Here is a 12582-nt window from a genome sequence, read left to right as displayed (position 1 = left end):
AGCCCGGGCTCCGGCGCGCCGTGGGCCTTGGAGGACCCCGGCGACAGCCGTGGCGTAGAGGGGGGTGAGCGCGGCGGCGGCGGTGGCGGCGGCGGCGCGGGTGTGTGTGGCGATCGCCTGCATCTTGTCTGCGGAACAATAATACTTCGGCGGTCATCGCTGCTCCACTGGTTGTTGTGCAGCCGGCGCCATGTCTGTGAGCGAGATCTTCGTGGAGCTGCAGGGCTTTCTGGCTGCGGAACAGGACATCCGAGAGGCGAGTTCCTTTCTCCATCCCTCTCCCCCACCCCAGCCCCAGCCCCGGCCCCAGTCCCGGCCCCGGCCCCGGCCCCGGCTCCAGCCCCGGCCCCGGCCCCGGCCCCAGCCACAGTCCCGGCCCCAGCCCCGGCCCCGGCCCCAGCCCCGGCTCCAGCCCCGGCCCCGGCCCCGGCCCCGGCCCCGGCCCCAGCCCCAGCCCCGCCCCCGGCCCCGGCCCCAGCCACAGTCCCGGCTCCAGCCCCGGCTCCAGCCCCAGCCCCGGCCCCGGCCCCGGCTCCGGCCCCGGCCCCGGCCCCGGCCCCAGCCACAGTCCCGGCTCCAGCCCCGGCTCCAGCCCCGGCCCCGGCTCCGGCCCCGGCCCCGGCTCCAGCCCCAGCCCCGGCCCCGGCCCCGGCCCCGGCCCCGGCCCCGGCTCCGGCCCCAGCCACAGTCCCGGCCCCAGCCCCGGCCCCGGCCCCAGCCCCGGCTCCAGCCCCGGCCCCGGCCCCGGCCCCGGCCCCGGCCCCAGCCCCAGCCCCGCCCCCGGCCCCGGCCCCAGCCACAGTCCCGGCTCCAGCCCCGGCTCCAGCCCCAGCCCCGGCCCCGGCCCCGGCTCCGGCCCCGGCCCCGGCCCCGGCCCCAGCCACAGTCCCGGCTCCAGCCCCGGCTCCAGCCCCGGCCCCGGCTCCGGCCCCGGCCCCGGCTCCAGCCCCAGCCCCGGCCCCGGCCCCGGCCCCGGCCCCGGCTCCGGCCCCAGCCCCGGCCCCGGCCCCGGCTCCGGTCCCGGCCCCGGCCCCGGCCCCGGCCCCGGCCCCAGCCCCAGCCCCGGCTCCAGCCCCGGCTCCGGCCCCAGCCCCGGCTCCAGCCCCAGCCCCGGCCCCGGCCCCAGCCACAGTCCCGGCCCCAGCCCCGGCCCCGGCCCCAGCCCCGGCTCCAGCCCCGGCCCCGGCCCCGGCCCCGGCCCCGGCCCCGGCCCCAGCCCCAGCCCCGCCCCCGGCCCCGGCCCCGGCCCCGGCCCCGGCCCCAGCCCCGGCTCCAGCCCCGGCTCCGGCCCCAGCCCCGGCTCCGGCCCCAGCCCCGGCCCCGGCCCCGGCCCCAGCCCTGGTCTCGCCGGCCAGCGTCGTCTGGACCCCCTCCGCTGCACGGCTTCGGGCGGCGGGGCACGTTCGAGGGCGGGCAGCTCCCCCTCCACTCAGGCTAGGCCGCCTCCCGCCTCCGGCCTCCGTTTCTGGTGCTCTGGTGCTCTAGTGCTCTGTGCTTGGTGCGGATCCCGCGTTCCGGGTTTCGGCTTCACCGGCTTTTTCTTTTTGGTGCTGGTCATGGGGCTTGAACTCAGAGCCTGGGCGCCAGCCCTAAGCGTCTTTCACTCAGGATCTGGGCGCTATACTTGAGCTACGTTTGCTCACGGCTCGCACTCTACCACTTGAGCCACTGCTTCACTTCTGGGCTTTTGGTAGTGTATTGGAGGTCGGACTTGGCTGCCTGAGCTGGCCTCGAACCGCAAAACTCGGCTCCCTGAGTAGCTAGGATTGTTAGGTGTCAGCCACCAGCGCCAGGCCTCGTTTGAGTGACAGCTTCCCTATCTCTCGCATTTGCTGGGTTAGGGCCTGGGACTTAGCCAGGCACCTTTGCTTTTACTCATTGGTCATGTCTTAAAAAGCACACCTTTTTAAGACATTTTGAAAACACTTTCCTCTTTCTTACACAGAAGAGGTCTCTCTCCGATGTCCTTTTATACTGTTTTCTTTAAGTGAATATTATGTTCAGCTTATCTCCTTTTCATTGCTTTGCTGCCCCAAATGGTTTCTTCCCCCTACCTTTAAAAAATTATTTACCTTTTCATTGTTCTACATACTTTGCTTTTACTGAAATTTATTACTTTCCTTTTTCCTGGTTAGCTTGTATTAGTCTTTCTCTTGTCCAGTCAACCTTACTCTGTCCCTCATTCCCTCCCTCTCCTCCCTCTCCTCCCTCTCCTCTTCCTCCTTCCTCTCCTCCTCCTCCTCCTTCCTCTCCTCCTCCCCTTTCCCCCTCTCTCCCTCTCTCCCGCACGTGCGCGCTCTCTCTCTCTCTTTCCCTTTCTCCCCCTTTCTCCCTCCCATTCCCCTTGGCTTCAAATTCTAGATCTTCCTTCGGGGATTACAGGCAGACACCACCATGCTTGGTATGTGTGTCTCCTTGACTTTACAATCTAAATAACTTCTCTAGCATATTTTCTTTTTAATGTCTTCCACATTCTTAGGTAAGTTGTTAGAGTGAAGGGGCTTGCTGTGTGGTCCCCAGAATTTATACAGTACTTAGCACATCGATGTGCTTAGTATTTGTAAAATGAATTAGTGAAAATTATTTAATCCTTGTATTTACAGTCAAGTTTTCATTTTACAGACTATATTTACAATTTCCTAGTTAGGTATTGGAAGGAGATGGGTGATTGTGATTGTTATCCTTTTGTAGCTGTCTGAAGAATGGAAGTTTTATTGATTGATTAATTGATTGGTTGGTTGTGGGTCTGGAACTCGGCCTGGTCGCTGTCCCTGAGCTCTTTTGTTCAAGGCTAGTGCTCTACCACTTTGAGCCATAGTGCACCACTTCTTTTTTTTGAGTAAGTTATTGGAGGGAAGAATATCTTGGGACTTTTTGCCTGGGCGGGTTTCATGATCCTGAAATCTCAGTCTTCTGAGTGGCTGGGATTACAGGTGTGAATCACTGGTACCTGCCTTGAGGGATCTTTTTCAGTGACTCCTAAAAGTCTCACTGAGCAAGTAAACAGAAAAATTGGGATTCAAACCTGGTTATAGTGGGTCACTTCTTGTGAAGACCATTACTGTTTTGAATGCTTTTTAGTGTGTTAAATATGAGTCTGTGATAATTTCACTGAGTTTATCTGATTGTAACTTTTAATTCTAGGAAATCCGAAAAGTTGTACAGAGCTTAGAGCAAACAGCTCGAGAGATATTAACTCTGCTGCAAGGGGTCCACCAGGGAGCTGGATTTCAGGACAGTAAGTTGTTTGTTTGGACTTTGAAATTTTTTATTCATTTTAGCAAACTTTCATTCAGAGAGTTTGTTTACATACAGCAGATATACCTTGCTTGTATTATTTTGTTAATATCCATTATGCTTTATTGTGTGTTAAAATTGGAGTATATTTGATCATTTTATAGATTTATAGTAGTTATGTGTTTTGAATAGGAATATTTTCTATTGTGATAGATTTCTGATAGCAATGATAATGTGTGTGTATGCATGCATGCGCATGCATGCATTTATGTGTGCACGTGCGTGTGCATGCGCCCACATACTGGTCTTAGGGCTTGCACTCGAGGCCTACACACTGTCCTTGAACTTTTTTTGCTCAAGGCTAGCACTCTACCGCTTGAGCTATAGCTCTGTGTCTGGCTAGTAGTTTATTGGAGATAAGAGGCTTGCCAGTTTTCCTGCCTGGGATGGCTTCTAACTGCACAGATCTCAGCCTACTGAGTAGCTAGAAGTAACTAGGATTACAAGCATGAGCCACTGGAGCCAGACAGTTTTTTTTTTTTAAGTTGTATACCAGCAACTTTTATTTGGTATGCGTATTATTTTGTTTTTGAGATGGAATCTTTACCTGGGCTCAAGCTGTCCTCCTGAAATGCTGGGATTCCAGGCATATGCTACCATGCCCTGTGTGTGTGTGTGTGTGTGTGTGTTTTCACAATTTCAGTGACTAAATATTGTTGTTGTTGGTTGGGTCCTGGGCACTGTACCTGAGTTCTTTTTTCTTACCACTTTGCTCTTACCACTTTGAGCCACGGTGCCATTTCCAGTTTTTTGGTGGTTAATTAGAGAAGAGTCTCACGGATTTTCCTGTCCAGGCTGGCTTTGAATCATGATCCTCAGATCTCAGCTTCCTGAGTAGCTAGGATTATAGGCGTGAGACGTTAGCACTTGCCTGGATATCTTTTAGTATGTGTTTGAAAACATGAGGTGACCACTTTAAAATATTCTCATATTATTGTGTTGGCCTGTTGAATGAAAATCAGATATGTTAAGGTTAGATAGGGAAACCTGTGTTGGAGAGGTGTGGCCAGCATAGCTGAAAGAGCTGAAATTATTTTCAGTTGGAGAGTAATAAAGTAATGGAGATTTACAGGTATCAGGTAAGTGATTTACACAGTGAGTGACATGACCAACTTGGTCATCCTGATTGAGAATCACTGGTGATTGCTCTTTTGACCAGATACGGGTGTTCTAAGTAATTTACCTATAGTTTTCTCCTCTGGTACTGAATAGGAATGAACAGCTGATGAATAGCCTCTTGGGATTATTGTACTATGATACTTTGCAAAGTACCAACATGTTTCCTAAAACATTCCCTTTTTTTTTTTTTTTTAAATTTAATTTAATTTTATTTGTGAACATACTGTACAGAGGAGTTACAGTTACATGGGCAGGATAATGCGCACATTTCTTACCAAGCATTGCAGCCTCCTCCTTTGTAAAACATTCCCTTTTTAGCAAGTTTTTATTTTTCAGAATGTTAATCAGTAAGGAAACTAGATGTGATATTTTGAGAACTAGATTGAAAGACAGAGACTTTTGGCTATGGGATTAAAAAAAAAGTTAATTTCTAGGTGGGACTATATAAATTATTAAGTAAGAACTGTATTTGAAATTTTGTTTTTTCATGATTGTATTTGATTGTCTTTTGTGATCAGTTCCAAAGAGGTGTTTGAAAGCCCGAGAACATTTTGGTACAGTAAAAACACATCTAACGTCTCTGAAGACCAAGTTCCCTGCTGAACAGTATTACAGGTTTGTAAGGACAATGGCACTATCTTATAATTTAGGTAAAGAGGTAACAGAGAACTTACAGGCATTGATAATTGAATATGGCTAAGTAAAAATCCTACCATATAAAAGAAAAAAAAGCCACTGAGGAAGAAAATTGATACTTAAAAAAATGTTTTCTAATGAAAATGCATTACTTTTGCAGTGGAGAAGTAATTAAGAAAATACCTCATTAATGAAAGGCAAAATACATTTGAGTTTCCTGTGCAGTTGGATGAACTATACTTAGGCTGTTAGTTACAGGTTTAAGTGGCAGTACGTTTAACTTGGAAAAATTACATCTGAGTGTTGATGAATTCTGATAACAATCAAGAACTTTTACTAAGAAACATGGTCTTTCTCTCTCTCTCTTTCTCTCGCTCTCTCTCTTTCTCTCTCTCTGGGCCTGGGTGCTATCCCTCAGCTCTTCAGTGCAAGGCGAGTGCTCTACCACTTGAGCCATAGCACCACTTCTGAAACGTGTTCTCTTAAGACATTCCTAGTTAGTAGGTAAAAATGTAAAGTATGACCTGTAACAGAATTAATCAGGCTAGGGAAACCATTGATGGCCACTGCCTCTGAGGTCAGGGTTGCATTTATTATTTTAATTTTATTTTTTTTCCAGTTTTGGGGCTTGAACTCAGGGCTTGGATACTGTCCTTGAGCTTCTTTTTTTGCTAGTACTCTACCATTTGAGTCACAGCGCCCCTTCTGGCTTTTTCTGTTTATGTGGAATTGAACCCAGGGCTTCATGCATACTAGGCAAGTGTAGAGCACATGGGCAGCAAAGATGGCGCTGAGAGGGAGTTGAGTGGGCAGATCCCAATTTACTGTAGAGCACATGGGCAGCAAAGATGGCACTGAGAGAGAGTAGAGTGGGCAGAGCCCAATTCACCTTACCTTCGGTGTGTAACCAGCCTGTGAAAGCTTAGGTGCACGATAGGGTGTGACCTTGACAGTGATTGGTTCCTCTTCCTCCCCTGCCATGCCATCCGCCCTTTTTGGCTTTAAAAAGGGCTGCTCTTGGTTAATAAAAGAGTTTTTATACCTGCTTGAATTGGCTCCCCCCTGTGTCTGATTGTCTCCTGGGCTGAGGGAGGCTACCTTTCCTTGGACCCCGTCTGTCTTTTGTGGGACTGACTAAGACCCAACAGGCAAGCCACATTCCTAGTCCAGGGTTGTATTTATATTGTAAAGAATTGTTAAAAGAAAAATTAGAGAAGAATATGTGAAGTTGGCCTTTCTCAAAGTCTTAGCTCCCCTTTTTTTGTTGACTTTGCTTTAAGGTAGTCACAGTAAGTGATCATCAAAGCTTAGAGAAATAAGTCAGTAAACTGGTCTTCAGAGCCTTCTACTCTGGAGACTGGATCCTCAAAGTTTTGCCTGACTGACTTGCATTTTTTTTTTTGGTCCGGTTGTGGGGCCTGAACTCTGGGCCTGGGCGCTGTCCCTCAGCTCTTCAGCTCAAGGCTAGCACTCCACCACTTGAGCAACAGCGCCACTTCCGGCTTTTTTCTTTTTGCTTATGTGGTGCTGAGGAATCGAACCCAAGGCCTCAGGCATGTAAAGCAAGCGCTCTACCACTGAGCCATCTTCCCAACCCCCTGACTTGCATTATTTTGAGAAACTTTTTTTTTTTTTTTTGTGAGGCAGGGTCTTTGTACCAAGGCTTTCAGGTGTGTGTAACCATGTCCTGCAGAAAAGTCCTTTGAGTTTGTAGTCACACTGGAAAATCTGAGGCATAGGGCTGGGCATGTAGCTCAGTGGTAGAGTGCTTGCCTAGCAAGCATGAAGCCCTGGGTTCGATTCCTCAGTACCACATACACAGAAAAAGCCAGAAGTAGCACTGTGGTTCAACTAAAAAAAAAAAAAAAGAAAATCTGAGGCACAGTATGAATATTCTTACACCTTTGTCATGAGTTTAGGTCAGTAGCCGGAGAATTTCTTTTGTTACTTGGTGATAGAGTCTTCCTATTTTGGCAGGCTGGTCTTGAACCCAGGAGCTGAGTGTTTTTCCTGTTTGCCTCTCAGTCTCTGGATTGCTGGGATTACAGTTGTATCCCACAGCATGACAGAATCTTGAATTTTTATGTCTTTTGATTAGTGATTATAAAAAGTAATTTTGTAAGATTATGATTCATCATTCAAAAAGGTACAAATAAACTAGATGTTGAAGCTGATGTATGCTTATACTTAATCTTTTTAAAAAAGTAATATAGAGGTTTGAATTAAGGGCCTTATACTTGCTAGACAGGTATCTATCCTATGAGCCACATCCTCAGCCCTTTTTGCTTTAGTTATTTTCATATATGGTCTTGTGTTTTTGCAGGGTGGTCTCAGACTATGATCCTTCTACCTATGCCTCCTGCATAGCTTGGATTACAGGTGTGCACCACCATGCCCAACTTGTTTGTTGAGGTCTCTCTAACTTTTTAGCTAGACTAGCCCAAACTGTGGTCCTTCCTATCTCTGCCACCCAAATAGCTGGTATTACAGGGATGTTTTTTGGTGCCTGGCTTCTTCTTATTTATTTTTAATTTCAAGTTTTAATTTTATCAGAGTAGTATCATTGTTCGTATTGAACAGTTCTTCACAATTGCCTGTTACCCCAAAATCTTTTTTCTTTTTTTTTGTTGGTTGTGGGGTTTGCACTCTGGGCCTGGGCACTATCCCTCAGATCTTCAGCTCAAAGCTAGCACTCTACCACTTGAGCCACAGCACCACTTCTGGTTTTCTGAGTGGTTTATTGGAGATAAGAGTCTCATGGACTTTTCCTGCCTGGGCTGGCTTTGAACCATGTTCCTCAGAATCTCAGCCTCCTGAGTAGCTAGGATTATAGGCATGAGCCACTGGCACCCGGATGCATATTTTTTTTTTTAGAGAACTTCATTTGTAAGCTGCGTGGACACGCCTGTGCTCTTCTGATGATCTTCCTCTCTTGCAGGTTTCACGAGCACTGGAGGTTCGTGCTGCAGCGCTTGGTCTTCCTGGCAGCGTTTGTTGTGTATTTGGAAACAGAAACACTAGTTACTCGAGAAGCAGTTACAGAAATTCTTGGCAGTAAGTGTTTCTTCAGGGGATTGTAGGATGAGGTACATTTGCATGGGTTTTTGTGGGAACAGCTATGGCCTCAGCTTTTTGTTTATTACAATGAAAAATCATACAGAAAGCTTGTTTCTCAGAAATATAAAAACTAAAAATTCTCTGTGGCCATTTTTAGAGGAAAGTGGGAAGAATTTTACAGTGAACCCCTGTGAACATCCCACTGTGTCCTACTGCATTTGCTGTCTTCTTGTGTGTTTATCTGTATGGACCAGTCCAAGTCAATTGCAGATAGCTGGTTTCTCTTGAAAGCTTCAGTTTGTGTCTTGTAATAGTTCTGCTATAACTACTTGTCATTCTTGATTTTGAGAGATGGGAAAAAAATTGAACCCAAGAGCAAGAAAAATTGAGTGAGGCCTACTTGTCAAGGATGTGAAACAGCTTCAGCCTCCAGGAAAGATTGGCCTTCACTTTTTGAAAAAAGTTAAATGTACATTTATTTATATTGTGTTATATATATTTTTGAGTTTTAGTTACATTCATATCATGATTGTCTTATTAATTTTGGGGTTTTAGGTACATTCATATCATGATTGTCTTATTTTGTTACTTTTTAGTTGAACCAGATCGGGAGAAAGGATTTCATCTGGATGTTGAAGATTATCTCTCAGGAGTTTTAATTCTCGCTAGTGAATTGGTAAGAAGTGAATTGCCAGTATCACAGTTTGAACTTAGAGCTTCATACTTGCTCAGTTTGCTTGCTTGGCTGGAGCCTGCCATGTGGTCCATAGCTGCTTCTTGTTAGTTATTTTGGAGATAATCTTTCCCATGCTGACTTCAGACTGAGGTCTTCAGATCTAAGCCTCCTGAGTAGTTAGGATTATAGGAATGAGCTATTGGTGCTTGGCTAGATGCTTGGTAATTTGCTAGTTGCTTTTCTGATCTTCCTGCTTCACTCTCAGATTTTGACACGGGTCCCAAAACTCACCAAGTTCTCTCTCTGTCTCTCTCTGTCTCTCTCTGTCTGTCTGTCTCTCTCTCTTTGTGTCTGTCTCTCTGTCTTTCTCTGTCAGTTGTGAGGTTTGAACATGGGGCGTGGGCACTGTCCCTGAGCCTTTTCACTTAAGGCTAATGCTCTACCACTTTTAGCCACAGCACCACTTCTGGTTTTCTAGTGGTTAATTGTAGGTAAGAGTCTTATGAACTTTCCTGCCTGGGCTGGCTTTGAACTGTGATCCTCAAGTCTCAGTCTCCTGAGCAGCTAGGATTACAGGTATGAGCCACTGGTGCCTGGCTCCCTTACTTTTCTAAGCCATCCATCATCAGGTAGTCAGGGACTACACTATGTGTCATAGCTTGCTAGGCATCAAAGAAGTATGAGTTGAGACAGGGCAGTAGCTATGAATGTTTACTAGTGTGCCAAGTTAATGGGTTTCATTATGGTAGTTCTATCCATGTATATTATGTAATGCGATCATATTCACCTTTTTATAATGTATGATGTGTGTGTGCGTGCACACACCAATACCAAGCCTGGAACTTAGGGCCCCTAGCTCACTCAGCTGCTTGCTCACAGCTGGTGTTCTACCACTTGATACATGCCTCCAGTCTGGCATTTTGCTAGTTAGAGACAGAATCTGGGACTTTTCTATCCAGGCTGGCTTCAAACCTTGATCCTCCAGGTCTTAGCCTCCTCTCAGCTAGAATTGTGGGGGCAAGCCATTGGCATCTAGATATTGTGTGAATTTTAAGAGATGATAATGTCTCTTAGAATTGTGGCAAGACTTACGTTCCTTGTAACTGTTAATTCATAATAGTTTTAGGGAATAAATTAACTGTGTAAGTTATTCATTTATTCTCTTAACCTCTCAGAAAATTGTCCTATTAAGAGCAATTCTATAGAAAAAAAGCTGTGAAGAGGGTTTGAGTAGTGACAGAAGTGACCATGTCTACTAGTTGTCTTTTTAAGAAAGTTTTGAGCAGCCCAGAGCTGATACAGCTCTGTTGCTTCTGCTAAAGTCATTCTTATCTTCATTCTAGCTGATAGGAGGAAGGAATAGAGAAAAGTTTGTACTCCTGACTTTTGTTTGAAATGGTACACACAACTTGTGTTTACTAAAGCTGTGGGCTTGTGGGGGAAGTGGGTGGTAGAGTGCTTCCTTAGCATGCATATGACTCTGGATTTCATTCCTGCAGTTAAACTCAAAAACATTTCTAGTGCCTTGTTAGTCAAAGAGGCAGGTGTGGGGTTGTTGGGGTATGTGTGCATTGTGTGTGTGTAACAATCAGGGATTCTCACTAAGGAAGGTGGGGAGAAGGAATACTGGGGCTCACTGCACACTGTACTGCGCCCCTCAGGCTTGGAGATAACTGCCCAGTGAACAGCAGTCCAACACCTTGTCCATATTAGTGCTTGGTGTGACCATGTGTTGGGAATGCACTGAATGTGTGGTTGAGGGGAATCTAGAAGAATGGGCGGATCTTATGGACAAGGGGAGTTTGGAGTTGCATCTTGGGCTTAATCTTAACTGTTCTCCAAGATGATGCTGTGTTGACTTCATTTAGCTTCTTTTTTTTTGGATGGTTGTGGGTCTTGAACTCTGGGCCTAGGTGCTGTCCCTGAGCTCTTCAGCTCAATGTGAGTGCTCTATCACTTGAGCTACAGTGCCACTTCCGGTTTTTTGATGGTTAATTGGAGATGAGAGTCTCATGGACTTTCCTGCCTGGGCTGGCTTTGAAGAACCATGATGCTTAGCTCTTAGCCTCCTGAGTAGCTAGGATTACAGGCAGGAGCCACCGGCACCCAGCTTTCATTTAGCTTTTTATCCTGTCTCTCAATTGCTGTCTGATTAGAACCAGACTGGGTGACTGGGGTTGTCACTCAGTAAGAAGAGATGGCAAAAACGTTGTGTCTGCCTGACATTTCATTTCTTTCCTCTGTACATTAGCTAATCTCTAAATTTGTCACTTGCTTAATTTAACACATTTTATTGCACAATAACCAATTTAACACTTGAGACATTTTAGATGATGGTAATTATATTAAACTTGTAATAGGAGACATTATCTCATTTCTGGGGGGGTTTATTTTATTTTTAGAGCAGTTGTATTTTTTGTCTGTGCTTTCATATATTCTAAACAGCTAATGTCAGTGTGGCTGTCTAGGTCTGGGGTTCTTCAAGTTGTGTGACTCAGGACATGACGGGCAAAGGAGGAACCATGTCATAACGAACTCTTTTCTCTTCCATTTTTTAGTCAAGGCTGTCTGTCAACAGTGTGACTGCTGGAGATTACTCCCGGCCCCTGCACATCTCCACTTTCATCAATGAGCTGGATTCTGGGTTCCGCCTTCTCAACCTGAAAAATGACTCGCTGAGGAAGCGCTATGATGGCTTGAAGTATGACGTGAAGAAAGTAGAGGAGGTGGTCTATGACCTCTCCATTCGGGGCTTCAACAAGGAGACAGCGGCTGCCTGTGCTGAAAAATAAGAGGTTTTCCCTGCTTCGGGCCTTGCTGATCTGGCTGTTGCCAGGGAGGAGTGTGCACAGAGTGCCTCTCACTGTAGTTAGGATGCCCAGTTGCTAAACACTGCGCTTTATTTTCTTAACTAGTTGTGTGGTGTGAGTATCAGAATTGAAGATATTCTTGGGGTTAAACCAACCTTTACATGGACAGAATTTTCTTTGTCATTTTAGTGGATTTGCTCTGTAATTTGTTGTATTTCAGTTTTGTTAAGTGTCAATGTCAGTCTCTTGGTAAAGTCCTTTTCTTATTCTGACCGTTGATGTTCTGATTAAGAAGCTCATTGTCTTGTTTGTGATTCTTCCAGAGGTGACCCTTGATATTTTCTATATCCAAGTTAGCCATCATTTTCAGGCATAATCTGGGGATAGTATGAAAGTAGAATATTAAAAAGGATGGTTGACAAACAAGAAAACTTTTTCTTCCTTTCTGTAAGCCTTGTGAGTAAATCAAGTGTTGAATTTTTGCCGAGGAAATTTCTGCCTGTATTCTTTTCTCACTGCCATCAAAATGTAAAAGATTAAACTGCAAAGTCAAGCTCAGCAGGTTATTTTGGAAAGTTTTTGTATTGGCTTTTAGTAGTGTCTTAACACATTTGTTTTGCCATGCAGGAAATAGGGCTTAGTGTTTTAAAATACCTTGCTTTCTGATTGATGTTGCCTTAACATTCTGCTATTTCAGCCATTAAAAATAGTCTTCGTACACATCGAGAACTAACATCTTGTGATACATTTCTAACGATGAGATCTTTTTCCTAGTAGCTGTCTAGATCATTTGGTCTGGGAGTATAATGCCACCTTACATGCATTAATTATCAATGTCCCAATGAGTATATTTTTAGAGAAAAGTGCTGTGCTTCTCTGGGAGAAAGAAAACTGAAGCTTAAAAATAAAAAAAAAGAAAAAAAAATTTTTTGCTGATACATTTTACAGTTAGAAATTTCATGTTTGGATGGCTATCTTAGTTGAATT

General features: G+C 46.2%; 1 protein-coding gene across 2 annotated transcripts; it reads left to right on the top strand.

The window, feature by feature from the left end:
- Tsn (translin) lies at positions 1-12324 on the top strand. 2 transcript variants are annotated; one of them, XM_042685256.1, is made up of 6 exons: positions 33-256; positions 3145-3238; positions 4935-5031; positions 7991-8106; positions 8706-8785; positions 11344-12324. In XM_042685256.1, the coding sequence occupies exons 1-6, from the start codon at positions 191-193 to the stop codon at positions 11575-11577; spliced, it is 687 nt and encodes a 228-aa protein (XP_042541190.1). In that variant the 5' UTR covers positions 33-190; the 3' UTR covers positions 11578-12324. The 2 variants fall into 2 exon arrangements, with proteins under 2 accessions (XP_042541191.1, XP_042541190.1); XM_042685257.1 differs by lacking the exon at positions 8706-8785 and having other exon boundaries at positions 1-256; positions 11344-11417.
- Positions 12325-12582: the final 258 nt, after the last annotated feature.

This window comes from Dipodomys spectabilis, unplaced genomic scaffold (genome assembly GCF_019054845.1).
Source record: "Dipodomys spectabilis isolate Male_0828 unplaced genomic scaffold, ASM1905484v1 ptg000094l, whole genome shotgun sequence".
Lineage (NCBI taxonomy): Eukaryota > Metazoa > Chordata > Mammalia > Rodentia > Heteromyidae > Dipodomys > Dipodomys spectabilis.
This window is presented reverse-complemented; position numbering and strand designations above follow the sequence as displayed.